Source organism: Dendrobates tinctorius, unplaced genomic scaffold (assembly GCF_039654945.1).
Source record: "Dendrobates tinctorius isolate UK_male_01 unplaced genomic scaffold, ASM3965494v1 ptg000057l, whole genome shotgun sequence".
Taxonomy (NCBI): Eukaryota; Metazoa; Chordata; class Amphibia; order Anura; family Dendrobatidae; genus Dendrobates; species Dendrobates tinctorius.
Genome location: NW_027361725.1, coordinates 8,190,217 through 8,217,706, shown reverse-complemented (window position 1 = coordinate 8,217,706; position 27,490 = coordinate 8,190,217). Strand labels below are relative to the sequence as shown.

The 27,490-nt window shown below is 42.5% G+C and overlaps 2 protein-coding genes across 5 annotated transcripts in view; one reads left to right on the top strand and one right to left on the bottom strand.

Annotated features, from left to right (window-relative positions):
* DMAC2L (distal membrane arm assembly component 2 like) overlaps positions 1–27,490 on the bottom strand; it is an 88,287-nt gene that overhangs the window by 16,077 nt on the left and 44,720 nt on the right. The gene's annotated exons all lie outside the window — the stretch shown is intronic.
* The window catches only part of CDKL1 (cyclin dependent kinase like 1), an 86,890-nt gene that overhangs the window by 51,482 nt on the left and 7,918 nt on the right, over positions 1–27,490 (top strand). The window contains exons 4-5 of the mRNA XM_073577723.1: positions 19,199–19,271; positions 20,313–20,403. Coding sequence (XP_073433824.1) covers positions 19,199–19,271; positions 20,313–20,403 — 164 coding nt within the window. The remainder of the gene's footprint in view (positions 1–19,198; positions 19,272–20,312; positions 20,404–27,490) is intronic.

The window sequence follows — 27,490 nt, the reverse complement described above, 5'->3', positions numbered from 1 at the left end:
GGAGCTCACATCTGCGATTATTTTTGCATGCCGATCTGGCATGCGAAAGCAATCGCAGCATGTTGCAATTGCATCCAAGGATCGCACGCACCCATTTACAGTTGTGGCCAAAAGTATTGACACCCCTGCAATTTTGTCAGATAATACTCAGTTTCTTCCTGAAAATGATTCCAAATTCTTTGGTATTATTATCTTCATTTAATTTGTCTTAAATTAAAAAAACACAAAAGAGAATGAAGCAAAAAGCAAAACATTGATCATTTCACACAAAACTTCAAAAATGGGCGAGACAAAAGTATTGGCACCCTCAGCCTAATACTTGGTTGCACAACCTTTAGCCAAAATAACTGCGACCAACCGCTTCCGGTAGCCATCAATGAGTTTCTTACAATGCTCTGCTGGAATTTTAGACCATTCTTCTTTGGCAAACTGCTCCAGGTCCCTGATATTAGAAGGGTGCCTTCTCCAAACTGCCATTTTTAGATCTCTCCACAGGTGTTCTATGGTATTCAGGTCAGGACTCATTGCTGGCCACCTTAGGGTACCGTTACACCTAGCGATGCACTAGCGATATGACGCGGTCAGGATCGCTGGTGCATCGCTAGGTGGTCGCTAGTGAGCTGCCACACAGGCAGATCTCACTAGCGACATTGCTGGGGACGGGGGTCGCTACTTACCTGTCAGACGCGGCAATCCTGCGTCCTCCCACCCGGCTCCATGCGTCGCTCATCGGCGCCACAGGAAGCGCAGCAGGAAGTGGCCGACGAGGAATGGTCCAGGAGCGTCTCGCGCGATCAGCGATAACCAGCGGGGGAGCCGGTCGGAGGTAAGTATCACATGCAGCGATATCGCTAGCAATATCGCTGCAACGTCACAAAATCGGTGACTTTACAGCGATATTGCTAGCGATATCGCAGTGTGTAACGGGGGCTTTAGAAGTCTCCAGTGCTTTCTCTCAAACCATTTTCTAGTGCTTTTTGAAGTGTGTTTTGGGTCATTGTCCTGCTGGAAGACCCATGACCTCTGAGGGAGACCCAGCTTTCTCACACTGGGCCCTACATTATGCTGCAAAATTTGTTGGTAGTCTTCAGACTTCATAATGCCATGCACACGGTCAAGCAGTCCAGTGCCAGAGGCAGCAAAGCAACCCCAAAATATCAGGCAACCTCCGCCATGTTTGACTGTAGGGATCGTGTTTTTTTCTTTGAATGCCTCTTTTTTTCTCCTGTAAACTCTATGTTGATGCCTTTGCCCAAAAAGCTCTACTTTTGTCTCATCTGACCAGAGAACATTCTTCCAAAACGTTTTAGGCTTTTTCAGGTAAGTTTTGGCAAACTCCAGCCTGGCATTTTTTATGTCTCTGGATAAGAAGTGGGGTCTTCCTGGGTCTCCTACCATAGAGTCCCTTTTCACTCAGATGCCGACGGATAGTACGGGTTGACACTGTTGTACCCTCGGACTGCAGGGCAGCTTGAACTTGTTTGGATGTTAGTCGAGGTTCTTTATCCAACATTTGCACAATCTTGCGTTGAAATCTTTTGTCAATTTTTCTTTTCCGTCCACATCTAGGGAGGTTAGCCACAGTGCCATGGGCTCTTGATGACACTGCGTGCGGTAGACACAGGAACATTCAGGTCTTTGGACTTGTAGCCTTGAGATTGCTCATGCTTCCTCACAATTTGGTTTCTCAAGTCCTCAGACAGTTCTTTGGTCTTTTGTCAACTGGCTGCAAGTGTGATTTCGTTATTGCCAACACCTGTTAGATGCCACAGGTAAGTTACAGGTACTGTTAATTACACAAGTTAGAGAAGCATCACATGATTTTTCGCACAGTGCCAATACTTTTGTCCACCCTCTTTTTAATGTTTGGTGTGGAATTACAGTGCCTACAAGTAGTATTCAACCCCCTGCAGATTTAGCAGGTTTGATAAGATGCAAATAGGTTAGAGCCTTCAAACTTCACACAAGAGCAGGATTTATTAACAGATGCATAAATCTTACAAACCAAAAAGTTATGTTGCTCAGTTAAATTTTAATAAATTTTAAACATAAAAGTGTGGGTCAATTATTATTCAACCCCTAGGTTTAATATTTTGTGGAATAACCCTTGTTTGCAATTACAGCTAATAATCGTCTTTTATAAGACCTTATCAGGCCGGCACAGGTCTCTGGAGTTATCTTGGCCCACTCCTCCATGCAGATCTTCTCCAAGTTATCTAGGTTCTTTGGGTGTCTCATGTGGACTTTAATCTTGAGCTCCTTCCACAAGTTTTCAATTGGGTTAAGGTCAGGAGACTGACTAGGCCACTCCAACACCTTGATTTTTTCCCTCTTGAACTAGGCCTTGGTTTTCTTGGCTGTGTGCTTTGGGTCGTTGTCTTGTTGGAAGATGAAATGACGAACCATCTTAAGATCCTTGATGGAGGAGCGGAGGTTCTTGGCCAAAATCTCCAGGTAGGCCGTGCTATCCATCTTCCCATGGATGCGGACCAGATGGCCAGGCCCCTTGGCTGAGAAACAGCCCCACAGCATGATGCTGCCACCACCATGCTTGACTGTAGGGATGGTATTCTTGGGGTCGTATGCAGTGCCATCCAGTCTCCAAACGTCACGTGTGTGGTTGGCATCAAAGATCTCGATCTTGGTCTCATCAGGCCAGAGAACCTTGAACCAGTCTGTCTCAGAGTCCTCCAAGTGATCATGAGCAAACTGTAGACGAGCCTTGACATGACGCTTTGAAAGTAAAGGTACTTTACGGGCTCGTCTGGAACGGAGACCATTGCGGTGGAGTACGTTACTTATGGTATTGACTGAAACCAATGTCCCCACTGCCATGAGATCTTCCCGGAGCTCCTTCCTTGTTGTCCTTGGGTTAGCCTTGACTCTTCGGACAAGCCTGGCCTTGGCACGGGAGGAAACTTTCAAAGGCTGTCCAGGCCGTGGAAGGCTAACAGTAGTTCCATAAGCCTTCCACTTCCGGATGATGCTCCCAACAGTGGAGACAGGTAGGCCCAACTCCTTGGAAAGGGTTTTGTACCCCTTGCCAGCCTTGTGACCCTCCACGATCTTGTCTCTGATGGCCTTGGAATGCTCCTTTGTCTTTCCCATGTTGACCATGTATGAGTGCTGTTCACAAGTTTGGGGAGGGTCTTAAATAGTCAGAAAAGGCTGGAAAAAGAGATAATTAATCCAAACATGTGAAGCTCATTGTTCTTTGTGCCTGAAATACTTCTTAATACTTTAGGGGAACCAAACAGAATTCTGGTGGTTTGAGGGGTTGAATAATAAATGACCCTCTGAATAAACTTTTCACAATTTAAAAAAAAATTAAACAAAGAAATAACATTCTTTTTTGCTGCAGTGCATTTCACACTTCCAGGCTGATCTACAGTCCAAATGTCACAATGCCAAGTTAATTCCGAATGTGTAAACCTGCTAAATCTGCAGGGGGTTGAATACTACTTGTAGGCACTGTATATCCAATTTGGGTTTAGGACAATTCTTTTTGTGTTTTTTCATTTAAGACAAATTCAATGAAGATAATAATACCAAAGAATTTGTGTTTGCAATAATTTTCAGGAAGAAACTGAGTATTATCTGACAAAATTGCAGGTGTGTCAATACTTTTGGCCACAACTGTAAGTCTGAGTGTGTGTGAAACATCGCACTGCACTCTATCACCCGAGTGCAGTGCGATTCTCGCGGATGTCGGGAATAGAGAAGATGAAGAAATTAATTTCTCTTGTTTCCTCTGCAACTGTGTTCCTTTTTTCGCATGCGAGAGGATCAGCGCATGAACACTGTTCCCGCTTGCAGCAGAGCTGGAGCCGAGTGTCATTAGGATATCGCATCCCATGCTGTTGCGCCATACGGTCTAAGTGTCATGTATGGGAAACACTCTGCTGGAGATCTCATTAGAGAACTGTAATGACCCTGGTTTGTCTCTAATGGGGAACTGATACTGTACCTGGCATTTTCAACAATAGACAATTGTATATTAACCAAGTTATATATCATGTAATAAGGACAAGATAGAAAAGATTGAGTCTAAGCTAATATACAAAAATAGCAAATTTTATTTAGTAAAAAGGCTGACATGTACAGACATGGGTACAAGCAACATAGAATAACAGACATGAGCAGAACAGATAAAGAAGGGTCAAGGATCAATCCTCAATGTAGTGACCTGTATACCCTAGATCGTAGCAAATACCCTACCCATGGTAGAAGTACATATAAGACGGAAAAAATGCCAGTAAATTATATCAGCTGTCTATATGCGGAGAAAGTATAATACAAAGAGTGTAAATCACCCAAATAGTAGACCGCATATTCCAAACAAGCCTGATGATAAAAATAAATACCTAAAGGCAAGAATAAGAATGATTACCCGTCATAATGTAATTCCCAGGGGCAGGAAGGAAGACCCCGACGCACGTTTCGGTGTGGATGTCCTTCTTCAGGGGGCATGGCTTTAATGAGCCCACATTCCCATTTAAATACCCACTAGATATGCTGTTTAGCCAATCAGCGCATAGATAACCGGTGACACTGCTACATCGTCATTAGTAAGTGTCCCATATATCTGTGTTGACCAATGGTATTATACAAATGTCGACATGTCCTCCAATATCGTGCTAAAGCGTCATTAGCCACTTCCCAGGAAGTCAACGAGAGGGAGGGCAATGACTTCTATTGCCAGCTAAACACCACAACATCACTTCCGCCCACACTGGGGCGGAAGGACGTCACTATCACCCGGGAAACCCGATAACATACGGCGGCCAAAGCATGATAATGATGGAACAGGAAGACCATTACTCCTGCTGCCAGCTTAGTGCCGTAACGTCACTTCCGCCCATTAGAGGGCGGGAGGAGGCGATGTCAGAAGGAGGGAATAACATGTCCTCCAATGGCAGATCGGCGCGCGCCTACCACCCGAGGAAACCAAGTCACATGGAGCGGCCGGCGCCTGGCCGTAACCAGGCAACATGGCAAACAGAGGTAGCAGGCGCGCGCGGGAAATGCCCGGCAGAGTCTAATACATATACTCTGAATCTAGTAGAATCAGGCAATGAAAAGAAGGGGGAGGCAAGGTAAAACAGGCAGCAGGGGTAATCAGCATATATATATCAATGCATCTTTATATAAAAGAGCAGGCAGGATGAAAAATCTCTATACATAATATAATAAGTAATGGACTAAATGAATATAAATAATTCTAACTGCAATTCTATAGATGCATAAATCAAAATAGAAGTTAATCAGATTTGATGATATATTATCACTTCATTGGATTAGTTGTTAATGCATATATATCTATATACAGAATAAATCCAAGGAAAGTACAAACATCTAATAGGTTTATGCCACACAGTGTATTTAGACAGAGAATATAATATACAAAGCATCCAAAGATATATTATATAGATGGCACTAAAACATAGTGCTCGATCTGAGTCCAATTTTAGAAAGTGTGTATAAGAGAGCCTGTTCAGAGATGCCAAAACTTGATAAGATGTCCACAGACTCTTGATAGCAGCAACTGATAGCTCGTGAGGAGATCATCAATGGGATAAGGGGTAAGATGAAGATTTGTCACTAAGGGAAATATAAATGAACAAATAAACCACATATAAACATCAACATAGAATTAAAAGCCAGATTAAAACTCAGGTAAGGTGATTTATGGATAAGTATAAGATCATAGTGGAACACGGGACTGAGGCACAGATGGTTCACAGGAATGAAGCAAAACCCTGTGATTCATTTAAACCTTGTGGACACATAGTTCCCAAGATAGTAATCCATCTGCATTCTTTCTGCGCTAGTAGGCGCTGTATATCCCCACCTCGTATTCCACTATGAACGTGTTGGATACCCCTAACCAAAAATGATTTTGGGTTGCATTGGTGGAATGCTTTGTAATGTTTTGGTATGGTCTTAAGAGTCGAGAGGTCTGTGACGGTAGCTGCTGCCATAATGTCCCGTACATGCTCCCGTGTACGGGTTCGAAGTTGGCGTGAAGTTAAACCAATATAGATTTTATTACATCCGCAGGTGGCATAGTATATCACGTGTGTCGTACTGCAGGTAATATATTGTCTGATTGAGAATTGTTGAAGACCATCAGATGACACAAAATTATTAGTGCGTATGATATTTTTACAGGACATGCAATTTCCACAGGGAAAACATCCCTGTGGTGGGCCTTTAGAGTTAAAAATGTTTTTTATCCGCGGGACGTAATGGCTATGTACCAGTATATCAGACAAGTTATTACCTCTCCTGGCTGTCATAGAGGGCCTTTCTGGTAAAACGGTAGCTAGAGATGGATCAATCTTTAGAATATTCCAGTGCCATTGCAGACACTCCCTCATGGTTGACCATTCATTACACAGGTCAACGAAAAAAAATTTTTTTTCTGGTGTCCAAAATATTTTAATGAATTTGGGGTATTTTTGGGGTGCTGATTCTGAATATGTCATCAGTTTTGCCAGATTGGCTCAAGTTTTTGAGATTTTTGGTATCTTATTTATAGCACTTGTTGGTAAATGCGACGCATCATCTCATTAATTTCTTTGGATTAGTACTTGAACTGAGCAGTTCTCAATATAGTTTTGTGTTAATTAGTGTTCTAAAAGTTTGTTCATAGCTTGATTTTTGCACTAACTTTATGTTGTTGTCTGTTTTCCAGTGAAAAGCATGAACTCATCATGAAGAAGTTGTCTTAACGATCCAGACTCATTCTGTTACATTTGTGGTGAATATACACTGCCAAAACATAGAAGAAACATAACACACTTCGTAAAAAAAGTGTATTTTGCCTATTTTGGGGTTATGCTTGGGGACCAAGACAAGTTTTGGGCACCACACATAGTGTGCAAAGCATGTATCGAATTATTACGAAAATGGAGCAAAGGACAAAGAAAAAGCTTCAAATTTGGTGTTCCAATGGTGTGGAGAGAGCCAAAAAATCATCATGATGACTGTTATTTCTGTGCAGTGCAAGTGCAAGGATTCAATAAGCATAAGAAACGAAAATGGGAGTAACATGGAATCTGCAAGAAGGCCTGTCCCTCATTGTGAAGATGTGCCTGTACCTGTGTTTACCATAAATAACAGTCATCATGATGATTTTTTGGCTCTCTCCACACCATTGGAACACCAAATTTGAAGCTTTTTCTTTGTCCTTTGCTCCATTTTCGTAATAATTCGATACATGCTTTGCACACTATGTGTGGTGCCCAAAACTTGTCTTGGTCCCCAAGCATAACCCCAAAATAGGCAAAATACACTTTTTTTACGAAGTGTGTTATGTTTCTTCTATGTTTTGGCAGTGTATATTCACCACAAATGTAACAGAATGAGTCTGGATCGTTAAGACAACTTCTTCATGATGAGTTCATGCTTTTCACTGGAAAACAGACAACAACATAAAGTTAGTGCAAAAATCAAGCTATGAACAAACTTTTAGAACACTAATTAACACAAAACTATATTGAGAACTGCTCAGTTCAAGTACTAATCCAAAGAAATTAATGAGATGATGCGTCGCATTTACCAACAAGTGCTATAAATAAGATACCAAAAATCTCAAAAACTTGAGCCAATCTGGCAAAACTGATAGCATATTCAGAATCAGCACCCCAAAAATACCCTAAATTCGATGAAATATCTTTGGCACCAAAAATGCTGTTGACCAGTGTTATTATATGTCGAGATGAACCTAATGTGACTCTCAGTTTGTTTACTTTTTCTGTTCTTTGAATACAGGAGGGAGGTCCGATAACTCCTCTTAGCCCTCTCGTATCCAAACTTAATGTTCCTATTGCTATAACCCCTCATTTGAAATCTAGATTTAAGATCCTTGGCCTGATTCTCAAATCTTTGGTCCGATGAACAGACCCTCCTTAATCTGAGAAATTGTCCCGTAGGAATGGCCCTGATGGTGGCCTCTGGATGGCAGGAGCTGGTATGGAGTAATGAGTTTACTGATGTAGGTTTACGATATATATCTGTTTGTAGTTGAAAATGTTCATCGACTAAGATTTTAATATCAAGAAAATCTACCTCGGTCTTACTGACCGTATAGGTAAGTTTAATATTGAGATTATTATGATTTAGTCTCTCCATAAATCCATGCAAATCTGGTTCAGTCCCCTGCCAGACGATAAATACGTCGTCTATGTATCTCAGCCTGCACTGCACATGGTCAGCGGCCTGGGCGCCCTCCCCCCCAAAAACCTCCCTCTCCCAGAGACCCAGAAAGAGGTTAGCGAAGGAGGGCGCACAGGCTGCACCCATTGCAGTGCCGCATCTCTGTAGATAAAAACATTCCTTGAAGACAAAGAAGTTTCGAGTCAGAATGAATTCAAGTAATTCCAGAATCAGATCACAGAGGGGACCATCAAGGCCACTACTAGTCAGAAAAAATCGACAGGCTTCAAGGCCATCCTGATGGCGAATGGATGTGTAAAGAGCCTCAATATCAGCAGTCACCAGAATCATATCATGTTCCAAAGTCATGCCATCGATCCTAGCCAGGACATCCATTGTGTCTCGGGCATAGGAGGGCAAGGCTCCGACCAGGGGCTTAAGATAATAGTCAATAAATTTAGGAATCCACCTAGGAAGAGATCTACCTCCTATACATCTTATGCCTCTAGTGAGGGATCTTCCAAATCCATGTCAGCCAAAGACCAATCTGTTTTTATCTACAGAGATGCGGCACTGCAATGGGTGCGGCCTGTGCGCCCTCCTTCGCTAACCTCTTTCTGGGTCTCTGGGAGAGGGAGGTTTTTGGGGGGGAGGGCGCCCAGGCCGCTGACCATGTGCAGTGCTGGCTGAGATACATAGACGACGTATTTATCGTCTGGCAGGGGACTGAACCAGATTTGCATGGATTTATGGAGAGACTAAATCATAATAATCTCAATATTAAACTTACCTATACGGTCAGTAAGACCGAGGTAGATTTTCTTGATATTAAAATCTTAGTCGATGAACATTTTCAACTACAAACAGATATATATCGTAAACCTACATCAGTAAACTCATTACTCCATGCCAGCTCCTGCCATCCAGAGGCCACCATCAGGGCCATTCCTACGGGACAATTTCTCAGATTAAGGAGGGTCTGTTCATCGGACCAAAGATTTGAGAATCAGGCCAAGGATCTTAAATCTAGATTTCAAATGAGGGGTTATAGCAATAGGAACATTAAGTTTGGATACGAGAGGGCTAAGAGGAGTTATCGGACCTCCCTCCTGTATTCAAAGAACAGAAAAAGTAAACAAACTGAGAGTCACATTAGGTTCATCTCGACATATAATAATGAATGGTCAACCATGAGGGAGTGTCTGCAACGGCACTGGAATATTCTAAAGATTGATCCATCTCTAGCTACCGTTTTACCAGAAAGGCCCTCTATGACAGCCAGGAGAGGTAATAACTTGTCTGATATACTGGTACATAGCCATTACGTCCCGCGGATAAAAAACATTTTTAACTCTAAAGGCCCACCACAGGGATGTTTTCCCTGTGGAAATTGCATGTCCTGTAAAAATATCATACGCACTAATAATTTTGTGTCATCTGATGGTCTTCAACAATTCTCAATCAGACAATATATTACCTGCAGTACGACACACGTGATATACTATGCCACCTGCGGATGTAATAAAATCTATATTGGTTTAACTTCACGCCAACTTCGAACCCGTACACGGGAGCATGTACGGGACATTATGGCAGCAGCTACCGTCACAGACCTCTCGACTCTTAAGACCATACCAAAACATTACAAAGCATTCCACCAATGCAACCCAAAATCATTTTTGGTTAGGGGTATCCAACACGTTCATAGTGGAATACGAGGTGGGGATATACAGCGCCTACTAGCGCAGAAAGAATGCAGATGGATTACTATCTTGGGAACTATGTGTCCACAAGGTTTAAATGAATCACAGGGTTTTGCTTCATTCCTGTGAACCATCTGTGCCTCAGTCCCGTGTTCCACTATGATCTTATACTTATCCATAAATCACCTTACCTGAGTTTTAATCTGGCTTTTAATTCTATGTTGATGTTTATATGTGGTTTATTTGTTCATTTATATTTCCCTTAGTGACAAATCTTCATCTTACCCCTTATCCCATTGATGATCTCCTCACGAGCTATCAGTTGCTGCTATCAAGAGTCTGTGGACATCTTATCAAGTTTTGGCATCTCTGAACAGGCTCTCTTATACACACTTTCTAAAATTGGACTCAGATCGAGCACTATGTTTTAGTGCCATCTATATAATATATCTTTGGATGCTTTGTATATTATATTCTCTGTCTAAATACACTGTGTAGCATGAACCTATTAGATGTTTGTACTTTCCTTGGATTTATTCTGTATATAGATATATATGCATTAACAACTAATCCAATGAAGTGATAATATATCATCAAATCTGATTAACTTCTATTTTGATTTATGCATCTATAGAATTGCAGTTAGAATTATTTATATTCATTTAGTCCATTACTTATTATATTATGTATAGAGATTTTTCATCCTACCTGCTCTTTTATATAAAGATGCATTGATATATATATGCTGATTACCCCTGCTGCCTGTTTTACCTTGCCTCCCCCTTCTTTTCATTGCCTGATTCTACTAGATTCAGAGTATATGTATTAGACTCTGCCGGGCAAGTCCGGCGCGCGCCTGCTACCTCTGTTTGCCATGTTGCCTGGTTACGGCCAGGCGCCGGCCGCTCCATGTGACTTGGTTTCCTCGGGTGGTAGGCGCGCGCCGATCTGCCATTGGAGGACATGTTATTCCCTCCTTCTGACATCGCCTCCTCCCGCCCTCTAATGGGCGGAAGTGACGTTACGGCACTAAGCTGGCAGCAGGAGTAATGGTCTTCCTGTTCCATCATTATCATGCTTTGGCCGCCGTATGTTATCGGGTTTCCCGGGTGATAGTGACGTCCTTCCGCCCCAGTGTGGGCGGAAGTGACGTTGTGGTGTTTAGCTGGCAATAGAAGTCATTGCCCTCCCTCTCGTTGACTTCCTGGGAAGTGGCTAATGACGCTTTAGCACGATATTGGAGGACATGTCGACATTTGTATAATACCATTGGTCAACACAGATATATGGGACACTTACTAATGACGATGTAGCATTGTCACCGGTTATCTATGCGCTGATTGGCTAAACAGCATATCTAGTGGGTATTTAAATGGGAATGTGGGCTCATTAAAGCCATGCCCCCTGAAGAAGGACATCCACACCGAAACGTGCGTCGGGGTCTTCCTTCCTGCCCCTGGGAATTACATTATGACGGGTAATCATTCTTATTCTTGCCTTTAGGTATTTATTTTTATCATCAGGCTTGTTTGGAATATGCGGTCTACTATTTGGGTGATTTACACTCTTTGTATTATACTTTCTCCGCATATAGACAGCTGATATAATTTACTGGCATTTTTTCCGTCTTATATGTACTTCTACCATGGGTAGGGTATTTGCTACGATCTAGGGTATACAGGTCACTACATTGAGGATTGATCCTTGACCCTTCTTTATCTGTTCTGCTCATGTCTGTTATTCTATGTTGCTTGTACCCATGTCTGTACATGTCAGCCTTTTTACTAAATAAAATTTGCTATTTTTGTATATTAGCTTAGACTCAATCTTTTCTATCTTGTTCTAATTGTATTTAGAGTCGTTGCTTATATGTTCATGTTTGAACATGGTGGAATTTTTCCACTACTAATTAGGTATTATGATTTGGAGATTTCTTGTATTATCATGTAATAAGGGTATTCATAAATGATCATGTCAGGGTGAGAATAGAATAACTTGAATGCTTGATCCTTTGGTTTTCAGCGTGACATAACCCGATGACAGAGGCGTTAGGCATCAGCTTCCCACCTGCCCATTGAAAACACATGGCCATGTATTTATGGGTGTTAGGGAGCCAGGAGAGAGAATTGCCATGAGTGACTCCCGCTGCTGGAATCAGCACTGATCGCCAGAATGGGGTCCACTGTGATCGCCAGAATGGGGTCCACTGTGATCGCCAGAATGGGGTCCACTGTGATCGCCAGAATGGGGTCCACTGTGATCGCCAGAATGGGGTCCACTGTGATCGCCAGAATGGGGTCCACTGTGATAGCCAGAATGGGGTCCACTGTGATAGCCAGAATGGGAGCCACTGTGATAGCCAGAATGGGATCCACTGTGATCGCCAGAACTGGATTCACTGTGATCCCAGAATGGGAGTCTGATGTTTCCTATTCCTTCTCAGCAGAAAGACCGTGGCTAGGAACGAACCACTGGTTGTGCATGCACACTGCTCCTCCGTTCATAATATATGAAGATATCTATGTGTTGTACTGTATGTTCTGATGTAGACAGTCACGTGCAGCACCGCACAATTGAGCAGAATGACGGCACTTATGCAATAGCTCCAATCAACTTTTCTTAGCACTTAGCAGTGGTCTTGCTGTGAGCGCTGATCGCTGCTGTTTAATCATATACATTAAATGCCAATGTCATTCTCTGACAATAGCTTTTAAATAGCCCAATTCTGGCAAGCATCTTACCCTTTTGCAACAAGATCATTGCAAACCGATGGGTTGCAATGGCAGCCCAGGGTCCTCCATCTGGCTTTCTTATATTTGCCTGTGGTTAACATCATATGTACCCCAAAGTGTTTGTAATAACAAAAAAAAAAAAAAAATTTTAGCTCAATCCGAAAACCATAAGCCAGCTCCATTGACAGAAACATAATAAAATTTATTGGTGTTTAGAATATGGCAACACAATTTTTTTTTTCCTTATACAAAGTTCCAATAAAGCACAGTGTGTGTGTGTATAGATGGCTATACACACATATACAGTTGAAACCAGATGTTTACTTACACTATGTAAAAAGACACACATGCATGTTTTCTCAATATTTGACATGAAATCAGAATAAACCTTTCCTGTTTTAAGTCAATTAGCATTAGCATAATTATTAATATTTGTCAAATGCCAGATTAATTAGAGAATGTTTTAAGGCATTTTTATTACTTACTGCAAAGTCAAAAGTTTACATACATTTCATTAGTATTTGATAGCATTGCCCTTAAACTGAATGACATAGGTGAAATGTTTGGGATATCCTTCCAAAAGCTTCTCACAATAAATGGCCGGCATTTGGGCCCATTTCTCCTGACACAACTGGTGTAACTGATCCAGGTTTGTAGATCGCCTTGCTCCCACTGGCCTTTTCAGCTTTGCCCATTTTCACTAGGTTTTGAGGGAGGGCTAAATTAACCCTTCACGGTTGACCAAGTGATTTCCAAATTAATCCACAAGGCGTTTCTAACAACTGGGAATGACCAGACGGAGACGTGTGCCTCTGTATGGGAGGATCAAGGCAGAACACTCTCCCAGTTTATTATGCCACTTCTTTTATAGTATTTTGCTTAATTATGCAAAGTACTCAGTTACCAATAGCATCATCGTGACACATTTACTTCATAAGCCAATAGTATTGCAAGAAAATCGGAATATGTCCCTAGTTACGTGATGTAGAGAATAGAACAATAGCACATTCATCAGGGTCTCATATCTTGTGCAAGCTGGAACAGTCTGGTTTTATAACAGCTGCAAACTTTCACCTAGTTACAAAATTTAACTCGTAAACAACAAAATGGCGTCGCAAGCACAAAAATGGAGGTCTGGAGAACAAGATATCCCGTACAATGAATACTGTTCTTCACATTACCATTTTGGCGGTATGCTTCGGGTCATTGTCCATTTCCGCCCAAGCTTTAACTTCCTAGCTGATGTCTTGAGATGTTGCATTAGTATTGCCGCATAATCTTTTTTTTCTCATGATGCCATCTACTTTGTGAAGTGCGCCAGTCCCTCCTGTATCAAAACAACCCAACAACATGATGCTGCCACCCCAGTGTTTCACAGTTGGGATGGTGTTCTTAGGCTTCCAAGCTTCTCCTTTTTCTCCAAATGTAACGATGGTCATTATGCCCAAAAAGTTTAATTTTAGTTTAATCAGACCACAGGACATATCTCCAAAAATTAAGGTTTACATTTGCAAACATTAATCTGTTTTTTTTATGTTTCTTTTGGAGTAATGGCTTCTTCCTGGCAGAGTGGTTTTTCAGCCCATGTTGATACAGTACTCTTTTCACTGTGGCTATTGTCACAATCTTACCAGCTGCCACCATCATCTTCACAAGGTTGCTCTTTTGCTTTTGCCCTTGGGTTGATATGCACATGTCTGACCAAAGCACGTTCACCTCTGGGACACAGAACCCGTCTTATTCCTGAGCGGTATGATGGCTGGACATTCCCATCTTGTATGTACTTGCGTATAATTGTTTGTATAGATCAGGGTTCCCCAACTCCAGTCCTCAAGGCCCACCAACAGATCATGTTTTCAGGATTTCCTTTGTATTGCACAGGTGAAGCAATTATCACCTGAGCAATACTAAGGAAATCCTGAAAACATGATCTGTTGGTGGGCCTTGAGGACTGGAGTTGGGGAACCCTGGTATAGATGAACGAGGCACCTTCATGTATCTTGAAATTGTACCCAAGGATGAGCCAGACTTGTGCAAGTCCACAATTCTCTTCCTGATATCTTGGCTGATTTCTTGAGACTTTCCCATGATGCTACACAATAAACAGTGCGTTTCAGGTGTTCATTGAAATACATCCACAAGTGTGTCTCTGATTAACTCAAATGTTGCCAAAAAAACAGAATCAGAAACATCCAAACACGTGACATCATATGGGCAGTCCACAGTGGTTTTAAGGCATAGTAATCTTAGTGTAAACTTTTGACTTTGCAGTAAGTAATAAAAATGCCTTAAAACATTCTCTCATTATTCTTTGGCAAATATTAATAATTATGGTAATCCTAATTGCCTTAAAATGGGAAAGGTTTATTCTGATTTCATGTCAGATAATAAGAAAAACATGTATATGTGTCTTTCTATATAATGTATGTAAACTTCTAGCTTCAACTGTACATACACTACCGTTCAAAAGTTTGAGGTCACCCAGACAATTTTGTGTTTTCCATGAAAACTCATACTTTTATTAATAAAATGAGTTGCCAAATGAATTTAAAATCTAGTGCAGACATTGACAAGATTCGAAAAAAGATTTTTATTTGAAATAATTTTCTCCTTCAAACTTTGCTTTCGTCAAAGAATGCTTCCTTTGCAGTAGTTACAGCATTGCAGACATTTGGCATTCCAGAAGTTAATTTGCTGAGGTAATCTGGAGAAATTTCACCCCATGCTTCCAGAAGCCCCTCCCACAAGTTGGTTTGGCTTGATGGGCGCTTTTTGCGTACTATATGGTCAAGCTGCTCCCACAACAGCTCAATGGGTTTGAGATCTGGTAACTGCGCTGGCCACTCCATTACAGATAGAATACCAGCTGCCTGCTTCTTCCCTAAATAGTTCTTGCATAATTTGGAGGTGTGCTTTGGGTCATCATAATGTTGTAGGATGAATCAAGCGCTGTCCACAGGGTATGGCATGGCATTGCAAAATGGAGTAATAGCTGTTGTGAACACTTTTGACCTGGCTTCTGAGTTTGGGCTCCCTCTGGTGGTTGCTGCTGGTAATGAAGCTAGTCTGGCTGACAGAAGTCAATCACCTGAGGAGGATAGTTGGAGGTCAGGTGTTACAGACTGGAGAGATTTAAGTGAGCAACCTTCCCTCAGTTGTTGCTGGTGACTTGATTTTCTTCCTGAGCATTTTGGAAGTCTGCTTGCCTCCTGCTTTGTCCTGCATCTTTCAGATAAGTTATTTGTCTGCTTGAATCTTTTTGCATTTGATCCATTTTTTTGCTTTCCTCTGATTTCTGCTTTGCTGGTGAGAGTTCAGCCTTGTTCCCTGCTGGGACCTCTGCTGGACTCTGTTCCATATGCCACCGCTCATGTCAGTCTTTTCAGTATTTCTAATCTCTTGTTATGAGTATATTTTGTTTTGCGTCCAGTTCACACCAGAGTTCTGATTTAGTGGGGAGAGGTCGTGTGGCCTCAGTATTTTTGCATATCAGACGTGTTCGACTTTTTCTTTGGGTTTTTCACATGATTGCAGACAGTATCCTTTCCTGTCCTGTTCTATCTAGACAGTTTGGGCCCCATCATTTGCTCATTCTATTTTCTGCCTGTGTTTTGTGCCTCATCTTGTCTCACCAGCAATATATTCGGGGGCTATCTATTCCTTTGGGGTCCTACTCCGGGACAGTTTAGCTTTCCCTTTTCTCTCTTTAGGCATAGTTAATTCTTTGGCTGTGCCGAGGCGGCTAGGACATCGTAGGTACGTCCCACGGCTAATTCTAGTTGTGTTGTCAGTTTAGGGGTCTGCAATCCGCTAAGTTACCAACCTCTCTGGTTATCTGGTTGCCTAGTCTATTTCCCTGCTATCCTCCTCAGTTACCTAATCATAACAAATAGCCTTCCTTATTCAAAATCCCTTTTACCTTGTACAAATCTCCCACTTTACCAGAACCAAAGCAACCCCAGACCATCACATTGCCTCCACCATGCTTGACAGATGGTGTCAGGCTCTCTTCAAGCATCTTTTCAGTTGTTCTGCGTCTCCCAAATGTTCTTCTGTGTGATCCAAACGCCTCAATCTTGGATTCATCTGTCCATAACACTTTTTTCCAATCTTCCTCTGTCCACTGGCAGCTCAGCAGGCCCCTGAACCAGATTGAATGGCCGAGCTGTCAGTAATTGCATCCCAGACACCCTGAGGGGTGGAACCGTGACAGATATATATCTAGTTCTCACGTTCTCTCACTCTCTCTTCTTTGCTTTGTCCTCTTTATGGCTCAGTCTCTCCCTCTGTGTCTCTTACTTGCTATCTCTCTTTGTCTCTCTTGTGTGCTCTTCTTTTGGCTCTCTCTTGCGCGCGCGCTCTTTCACTCCCTCTCTGGCACTCTCTTACCTGTGCTCGCTCTCTGTGACTCTCTTGCTCACTCTGGCTATCTCTCGCTTTCTCTTGCTGCTTGTCTCTCTGCGCCTGTCTCTCTCATTCTCACTCTGTGGCTCTCACTCTCTTGCTTTTTGTGGCTCTCTTGCTTGTTCTTTCTGTGGTTTTCTCTTGCTCGTTCTCTCTCTGCGCCTGTCTCTCTCATTCTCACTGTGTGTATCTATCGTACTCTCTCACTCACTGGCTCTCTGTGACCATCTTTGGTTTGCTGCCTTTCTGTGGCTCTCTTGCTCACTCTCTTTTTGACTTTCTCTAGTTAGCGCTCCCTCTTTTTTATGGCTCTTGGAATAAATGGAGGAAAAAAACAAAAGTACAAAAATTACAAATCGCCTGATCATGAAACATTTGAAGATGATAATGACATCATGTCATATTTTGGTATTATATAAATGACCTTTTCTGAACACCCTTTTAGTAAGAAAAAAAAAATTCAGATGGTCTTGTGAGCGGTCAGTGTGTGTAGTTCACTAATATGGCGGGTAAAGTATTTATGAATATCATAAGGGCACATTTGCCAATATCTTGGGGCCCTGAGGCAAAAGTATCTATTCCATCTGAGGGGGAACATAAAGTGGTCCCTGGTAGGTGATAATTACTTGGTGTTATGGGATTTTTGTTGTGCTTAAATTCAGGACGTTTTCATAAGTAAAAACTTTGCTTTTTTTTTGCTTAATTTCAGTCTCCTCTGCAGCCAGGATGTGAGGGGTTAAATTCAGGATTGGGAATGTGGGCCCTGGTAGTAGTGAATAGAGCCCAGTGTGGGAGCCTTTATGGGGCAGGCTCACATTGACCGCTGCTTTACAACATGTCCTGTGTGTAGACTCAGGTTTTATGACTGAGGAAGAATTCATCTGAGCGCATCCTTTTGTCAGTTTCTGTGGCAGCGCAATTCATCAGGTGTTTTAAGGTCAAGAATGGGTTAACACAGTTTGTAGCCAAATCGCTATTGTATCATCTCTGTAGGGTCTGATTTACCATTACCTAGCCATTTACATGCTGAAATCTTAAAAATAAAATGAATTTGTGTATCCTTCTGTTTATTTTGGGAATCGGCTGAGATGGACGGATTGATCGAAAAAAAACTGTGTCTCCCTCCTAAAATTAAATAGTCCTGTTAGTATCCTGCATTGTACCCCTTTTAACTGCTTTCTCAGTCACAGATTTGCTCAAGACAAATACCTTTCTAGCCTTGCAGTGCTGGGGTCCTGGGTTCAATTCTCACCAAAGACAACATCTGCAAGGAGTTTGTATGTTCTCCCCGTGTTTGCGTGGGTTTCCTCCGGGTACTCCGGTTTCCTCCCACATTCCATAGGGAATTTAGATTGTGAGCCCCATCGGGGACAGTGATGATGTGTGCAAACTGTAAAGCGCTGCGGAATATGTTAGCGCTATATAAAAATAAAGATTATTATTAAAGATTATTATTTATTTCTATCTTGGTCTATCTACCACAAGATTGCCAGACCGCATGTGATAAGGTCAGGACCAGCAGTCACCTGATCGATGTGGCCACTGCATGTTTGAAGGGTCAGGGGGACTGGTGGCCGGGACCTCATCGATTATGAGCCAGTGGGTACCATCAGAGTAGCTTTGCTGGAGCAGATTTTTGGGGCAACGATAGCTTTTTATCTTGTTCAATTTTGTCTTGTTGAGTTCTTTTTCACTGTTATCTTAATTTTATTTGGTAATTAAAAAGATTACATTTTATATGTAGTTGTGTCTCATATTTTAGGTTATTCAGCTTCTTATCTTCCTTTTATCAACTTGGTTCCCCACTAATTATTTTTTTTTAAAAAGGTCAGAAAACCCCCTTTTAATGCACTATGTCTGTCATCACTGTGCCAATTGAAGTTCACAATCTACATTCTTTATTGGTACGTCTTAGAGCTCATTCCCTGTAACGCATCAATTTGATTCCAAATAATGGACTCCGCCGGCGAGCTGAGCGGAGCGTACTGCCTTAGGTGGCTGTTCTCTCCTGCCAAAATAAGCGTGGTTGGTCTACGTTAACATAATGTGTATGGGGGCCTTTATCTCTCATTATACAGTGCAGGCATCGTGGTGGGGAGATCATTTAACCGATTGCTTCTTTTTTTGTACTTGAGTTCACATTTTAATTTCTTGCTTATTCACCTGTGAACGTGTTGTTTTTTGCTTGTTTTTTTGCAGAGTTCCCGAGCATCTGGTCAAAAGTATCACATGGCAGACACTACATGCTGTCAATTTTTGCCACAAGCACAATGTGAGTATTATGATTGGGTGTGCATTGAAGCATAAAGTTTCTGTTGTATAGATCAGGGTTCCCCAACTCCAGTCCTCAAGGCCCACCAACAGGTCATGTTTTCAGGATTTCCTTTGTATTGCACAGGTGAAGCAATTATCACATGACCTGTTGATGGGCCTTGAGGACTGGAGTTGGGAAACCCTGATATAGATTATTCACCTGTGTATACTTGCATAATGTTGGGGGTCCAACTGCTGGGACCCCCAGTGATCTGAGGATGAGGTTTTACTGTTCTTCTTTACAACCCCATTGACAATGTAGCAGAGACAGACCATGATCACCTCCGCTGCATTCCAGCGCTCCAATTTTGTGATTGTTGGGGTACCAGCGGTCCGGCTCTCAGCATGTTATATCCCAAATCCTTGTTTTTGGGGGGGTATAATCCTTTCATTATCTGTATTGGAGCCCTATGTGACATCACCGCACTCTTTGTACATTACCGCCTTCACTTCTTTAGTAGTTAACCTGTATTATCTTTCCAAATCCTGTTCTGCAGCCAGGCTTTCACAGCCCCTCCAGGGCAGATATAATGTCATGGTTGTCCTGCACTTTACATCCCCACAGGTCTCATTGCTTGTGCCGCCCTGCGATCTCCTGGCCATCTCCCAGCGCCAAATATAGAAGCAATTAGCATTTCTAGCTAGAGTACACTGCACTTTTGTGTCTCCTCTTGCACTAATCTCTCCTGTGACACCAGCTCTCCTTCTTTGATCATTCTAGTGGTCAGCTTCATGTTTTAGCTAATTGTTCTTGTAGCTTTTTTTCATCATGTACTGTAGTTAACCCTTCAGTTGCCAGGGATGCAAAATGTTATGTAAACTGTAGCCCCTTATTACCGTAACTATGTACAGTGAAATAGAGGATGGAGAATAAAAGAAAACCTTCCCAAAACTTATGAAATGCTCTTGGAAAAAATTTTGGACATGTATTTCAATAAAAATAAAAGATAAGAAAAAAGTTATTAAAATTGAATTGATGAATTTTGTAATTTGTCACCAGTGCATTCACCGAGATGTCAAGCCAGAGAATATTCTTCTTACCAAGCACTCTGTCATCAAGCTGTGTGACTTTGGATTTGCAAGAATATTAAGTGAGTACACTTACTTTATTTCCATTTTCAAAGACCCACTCTCCGCCGAGTCAATTTTTGTTCTTGCTCTCTCATTTTTTTCCCTGCCCTTCTTCCAAGAGTCATAACTTTTTATGTTTTACTTGACATAGCTGTATGAGGTCCTGTTTTTCTTATGAGACGTGCTTTTGCATGATACAATTCACTTTACGTTGTGTGTATGTGTGTATATATTGTGCGTGTGTGTATATATATATATATATATATATTACTAGATTAAGGCCCGATGCTATCGCATCGAGAGGATAGTGACACACCTCTTGCCATGTTAACCCTCAATACACACACACCTCCTCAACACACACTCCTCTCACCTTTCACCATCTCCACTCACATCCACTCACTCTTTCACTCCACATACGACCCTTTCTCTCACTCCATCTCTCATACTCACACTGTCATCGTCGCTGCTCCATGATCCCCGACATCTTCTTCCGCCGGCGCCATCCTGGATCCCGACGTTGTCCACGCCGGCGACATGTTCTTGCGGCCATGCCATCTTGAGTATTCTGAAATCCTGCGAGTGGACATTAGTGGAGATAGTGAAAGGTGAGAGGAGTGTGTGTTGAGGAGTGGTGTGTTGAGGGTTAACATGGCAAGAGGTGTGGTGTGACATCACCAGTTACAACTGGACGGAAGTTGTTACAACCCGGAAGCTGCTTAGCGCATTTATTATAGTAGATTAAGGCCCGATGCTATCGCATCGAGAGGATAGTGACACACCTCTTGCCATGTTAACCCTCAATACACACACACCTCCTCAACACACCACACCGCCTCAACACACACTCCTCTCACCTTTCACCATCTCCACTCACGTCCATTCACTCTTTCACTCCACATACGACCCTTTCTCTCACTCTGTCTCTCAGCAACGATTTGGATTTCTGGATCACGGAGTGAACTACTTATACGATGGACTACTTGCTAGAGATGGGGTGCACCTTACGAAGACTGGTAAGCATGTATTTGGAAGTCGCCTTGCTACACTTTTAAGGAGAGCTTTAAACTAGAACAACATGGGAAGGGAAGCAAAAGACCAGAAAAAGCCATACACCTGACAAATGCTATTGAGAACTCTGCTATTAGAAGTGGAAAGGAAGAACAAAGACGAAAGAATCTAATTAATAAAAATATTGGAGAAAGAGAAACCAATCACAAACTAAAATGTTTCTATACTAATGCACAAAGCATGGGCAACAAACAAGGAGAATTGGAACTACTAACACAGGAAAAGAAATATGATGTCATTGGAATCACTGAAACTTGGTGGGACAATACACATGATTGGAATACAAGACTAGAAGGATACAACTTATTTGCAAGAAACAGACTTGATAAACGAGGAGGGGGTGTCGCATTGTATGTTAGAAACGCGTATATCTGCACAGAGATTGAAGCTTCAGAGACTGGGAGTTCTGTGGAAACTGTTTGGGTAAGAATACAAGGACAGAACAATGGAAAGGACACCATTGTAGGCATTTACTACAGGCCGCCTGTGCAAGCTGAAGCTATGGATGAACTCTTTATGCATCAAATGGCCAAGTTCTCCAAAAAATATGACATAGTTGTCATGGGAGATTTCAACTATCCAGACATTTGTTGGGAATCTCTCTCAGGCAAAACTAACAGGTCAAGGAAATTCTTATCCTCTCTTGCTGACAACTTTATCTTCCAAAAGGTAAGGGAGAAAACAAGGGGAACTGCTACCTTGGATCTAATCCTTATAAACAGGGAGGAAATGGTTGAGGAGGTAAAAGTGACTGGGACCCTAGGAGGTAGCGACCATGCTATTTTAGAATTTTGGATAACTAGAGGCGGAAGACCTGTGAAGACTCAGACGTCAAGGTTAGATTTCAGAAAGGCAGATTTTAAGGGATTCAGAAAGAGAATTGGAGGAATCCAATGGCTGGATATCCTTAAAGACAAAAATGTCCAGGAAGGATGGGAAATCTTGAAAAATGAAATTCTCAAAGCACAGTTGTTAACAATTCCGAAAAGAGGGAAGAATAGGAAGCAGTTAAGGAAACCAGGATGGATGAACACAGAACTTAAGCACATGCTAAAAAGGAAGAAAAAAATGTTTATAAAATGGAAAGAGGGAGGCATATCTAAAGAAGAATATAATGCTGTCTGCAGAACCTGCAGGGCACAAATCAGATTATCTAAAGCTGAAAATGAATTGAGGCTTGCAAGAGATGTCAAAAGCAATAATAAAGGATTTTGGGGATATGTCAAAAGTAAAAGAAAAGTCAAAGATGCTATAGGATTTTTACAGGATGAAAATGATGAAATGGTAAGACAGAATGTTGAGAAGGCTGAACTTTTAAATTCCTATTTTGCATCTGTTTTCTCTCAGAAAGGAAATGTAACATCAACTGTTATTCACTGTCCTATTAAGGGAATAGAAGAATCCAGGATATCTATAAACAGAAAGATAGTGAGGAAACACTTAGCTAGCCTAAATGAATTCAAGTCTCCAGGTCCAGATGAATTACACCCCAGAGTACTGAAGGAGATAGCAGAAGAAATTTTTGAACCCCTCTCTATAATCTTTGAAAATTCTTGGAGAACAGGAGAAGTGCCAGAAGACTGGAGAAGAGCAAATGTTGTTCCTATCTTCAAAAAGGGGAAGAAGGTGGACCCAGGTAACTATAGGCCGGTGAGTCTGACTTCTATACCAGGAAAGATCTTTGAACAAATTATTAAACAACATGTATGTCAATACCTGGATAAGAATGAAGTGATTAAACAGAGTCAGCATGGGTTTGTAACTAATAAGTCATGTCAGACTAACTTAATTTCCTTCTATGACGGTATCACTGATTGGGTGGATCAAGGAAATGCTGTAGATATAGTATATCTTGACTTCAGCAAAGCATTTGACAAAGTCTCTCATACAATCCTTATTGAAAAAATGATTAAGTATGGAATGGACAAGGCAACTGTTAGGTGGATTCATAACTGGCTTAGTGATTGGACCCAAAGAGTGGTCGTAAATGGCTGCACATCCAGTTGGAAGAATGTCTCAAGTGGGGTACCACAGGGCTCTGTCCTGGGCCCTGTATTGTTCAACATCTTTATCAATGATTTAGATGAAGGAATTGAGGGTAAACTGATTAAATTTGCTGATGACACAAAGCTAGGAGGGATAGCTAATACTAGAGAAGAGAGAGAGAGGATTCAAAAAGATTTAAATAAACTGGAGAAGTGGGCAGCAACTAACAGAATGGTTTTTAACAGGGAGAAATGCAAAGTACTACATCTGGGCAATAAAAATGGAAAAAGCATATATAGAATGGGAGGAATAGGGCTAAGTGACAGCACATGTGAAAAAGACTTGGGTATACTAATAGATCACAGACTGAATATGAGTCAACAGTGTGATGCAGCAGCAAAAAAGGCAAATGCAATTCTAGGATGTATTAACAGAAGCATACAGTCTAGATCACGTGAAGTCATTATTTCCCTCTACTCCTCTTTGGTCAGACCTCATCTGGAATATTGTGTCCAGTTTTGGGCACCACATTTTAAAAAAGACATCAACAAACTGGAGCAAGTTCAGAAAAGAGCGACCAGAATGGTGACCGGTCTGCAAACCCTGTCTTATGAGGAAAGGTTGCAGGATTTGGGAATGTTTAGTTTGCAAAAGAGAAGACTGAGAGGAGACTTAATAGCTGTCTACAAATATCTAAAGGGCTGTCACATTGTAGAAGGATCAACTTTATTCTCATTTGCACAAGGAAAGACTAGAAGCAATGGGATGAAACTGAATGGGAGGAGACACAGATTAGATATTAGAAAAAACTTTTTGACAGTTAGAGTGATCAATGAGTGGAACAGGCTGCCACGAGAAGTGGTGAGTTCTCCTTCAATGGAAGTCTTCAAACAGAGGCTGGACAGACATCTGACTGGGATGATTTAGCGAATCCTGCTTTGAGCAGGGGGTTGGACCAGATGGCCCAGGAGGTCCCTTCCAACTCTACGATTCTATGATTCTACTCACACCGTCATCGTCGCTGCTCCACGATCCCCGACATCTTCCTCCGCCGGCGCCATCATGGATCCCGACATTGTCCACGCCGGCGACATGTTCTTGCGGCCATGCCATCTTGAGTATTCTGAAATCCTGCGAGTGGACATTAGTGGCTCACCATTGTCATTTTGAAACACGACTGCTACTTCACTGACAGTGGGATTATTGTAGCGTCGGGGGTCTTGAGTACGATCTTGTTTAATAGCCATAGTGATGTTTGGCATGACAGTTCCGTTTTGTACATTTTTGATTTTCTTTACATCGTAAGCGTTGTTCGTTTGCGGTAGTGGTATCAAGAATGTAAAGTTGGGCAAATGCGCGTTGCTGGTCATCTGAGGGATGTAGTGTTCCAGTTCTATGATAGATCTGGCCATGTATGCGGAAACAGTATGGGCCATATCCAGGAGGTGGTGAAATATTTGCACCCATGGAGGCAAAAGCAAAGGAACTGTTAATACTTAGAATATTATCCATGAAATTTTTGCTAAATTCACTTTGCCCTTTCAGCAAACGTGTAAAGACATCAGGATATTGTAGTATGGGTACATGGACTTTACCCTTCTGACAGCAGAGCGTAAAGTTATCAGAAGGTATCTCTGCTACAAAATGCAAAGCTTCGCAATGCTCACATACATGGGTCATGTCACCACAGCTGTGTTCGGTAATACTATTTTCATCATTAGTGAAAATGTGAGGTTGTAGTAGAAGTGCATGTCCAACCGATGGGATGCGCCTAGTTTTGAGACCAACGTATATTTGTCTTGGTTGCACTTTCTGCGGGCTATCTGCAGCTTGTATGTGAAGAAACTGTGCGTTGGTATTGACTAATGGTGGTATTGATAGGGCAGAAACAGATTGCTGATTAGTTATGTCAGTGAACGACATATAGGATGAAGTGTGGTAGTAACTTGTTCCACATGCTGATGTGGAAGCATCCTGTTGTGAGTCTACTAATAATGATGAGGAAGAAGCCGTCTGTTGTTGGCGGTGATGGCGTTTAGATGCTTCTTCAGCCAATGTAATAGATTTAGAGTTAGGGGATTCGTGTGTGAGACGACGGCGTTTATAAGCCTTAATCTTGTCAAGTCGATGCTGTTTTTCCTCAGGAGTCTCATTAGCACGGCGTTGTTTTTGTCGTAGTGCTAAAGCTGCTTTCCTTTCACTGGCATTGGCATACTGTGCATCGGTATTGAATGGTGGTATTGATAGGGCAGAAACAGATTGCTGATTAGTTATGTCAGTGAACGGCATATGGGATGAAGTGTAGCAGTAAATTGTTCCACATGCTGATGTGGAAGCATCCTGTTGTGAGTCTAATAATAATGATGAGGAAGAGGCCGTCTGTTGTCGGCGGTGACGGCGTGCAGAGGCTTCTTCAGCCAATCTTATGGATTTAGAGTTAGGGGATTCGTGTGTGAGGCGACGGCGTTTATAAGCCTTAATCTTCTCAAGGCGATGGTGTTTTTCCTCAGGAGTCTCATTAGCACGGCGTTGTTTTTGTCGTAGTGCTAAAGCTGCTTTCCTTTCACTGGCATTGGCATACTTTTTGTTATGACTCATGTTGGCACAGGTAAAGGAGTCTATTTGGCAGTTATCTGGCAGTGAAGAAGGCGTCCTGGAGTATTGTAGAGTAAACAGACACTAATTGACCCTGTAATTGCCCAGCAGTAGTTATGAAGTGGTAGTGGCAAATTGGCCCTGTAGTTAGACACCGGCAGAGGAGCAAGGCAGCAGTAGTTATGGCGGTAGAGGCAAATTGGCCCTGTAATTAGACACCGGCAGAGGAGCAAGGCAGCAGTAGTTATGGCGGTAGAGGCAAATTGGCCCTGTAATTAGACACCGGCAGAGGGGCAATGCAGCAGTAGTTATGGCGGTAGAGGCAAATTGGCCCTGTAATTAGACACAGGCAGTGAACAGTCAGAGGAGCAAGGCAGCAGTACTTATTGCGGTAGAGGCAAATTGGCCCTGTAATTAGACACCGGCAGAGGAGCAAGGCAGCAGTAGTTATGGCGGTATTGGCAAATTGGCCCTGTAATTAGACACCAGCAGAGGAGCAATGCAGCAGTAGTTATGGCAGTATAGGCAAATTGGCCCTGTAATTAGACACCGGCAGAGGAGCAATGCAGCAGTAGTTATGGCGGTAGAGGCAAATTGGCCCTGTAATTAGACACCGGCAGAGGAGCAAGGCAGCAGTAGTTATGGCAGTATAGGCAAATTGGCCCTGTAATTAGACACCGGCAGAGGAGCAAGGCAGCAGTAGTTATGGCGGTAGAGGCAAATTGGCCCTGTTATTAGACACCGGCAGTAAACAGGCATAGGACCAAGGCAGCAGTAGTTATGGTGGTACAGGCAATGCCAAGCGTCCGCACAGCAAGTCGGCGTGAGGTAAATGACGCAATTTCACGAATGCAAGATGGCGATTCGCCGACGTCGTTAACACCTCTTGCCATGTTAACCTCAACACACCACACCGCCTCAACACACTCCTCTCACCTTTCACCTCCACTCATGTCCACTCACTCTTTCACTCCACATACGTTCCTTTCTCTCACTCCGTTTCTCATACTCACACCGTCATCGTCGCTGCCCCGACATCTTCCTCGCGAGATTTCGCCGACGCCATCTTTTTGGATCCCGATGTCGTCCACGCCAGCGACATGTTGTTGCGGCGAAGCCTTCTTGAATATCGCGGGATTTCACGAAATCCAAGATGGCGTCCTGCAAGAACATGTCGGCGGCCTGGAGAACATCTGGATCCTGGATCGCGGCGGCGGAGGAAGATGTCGGGGCAGCGACGATGACGGTGTGAGTATGAGAAACGGAGTGAGAGAAAGGAACGTATGTGGAGTGAAAGAGTGAGTGGACATGAGTGGAGGTGAAAGGTGAGAGGAGTGTGTGTTGAGGCGGTGTGGTGTGTTGAGGGTTAACATGTGCGTGTGTGTGGTGACGTCACCGGTTACAACTGGACGGAAGTTGTTACAACCGGAAGCTGGTTAGGGCATTTATTATTAT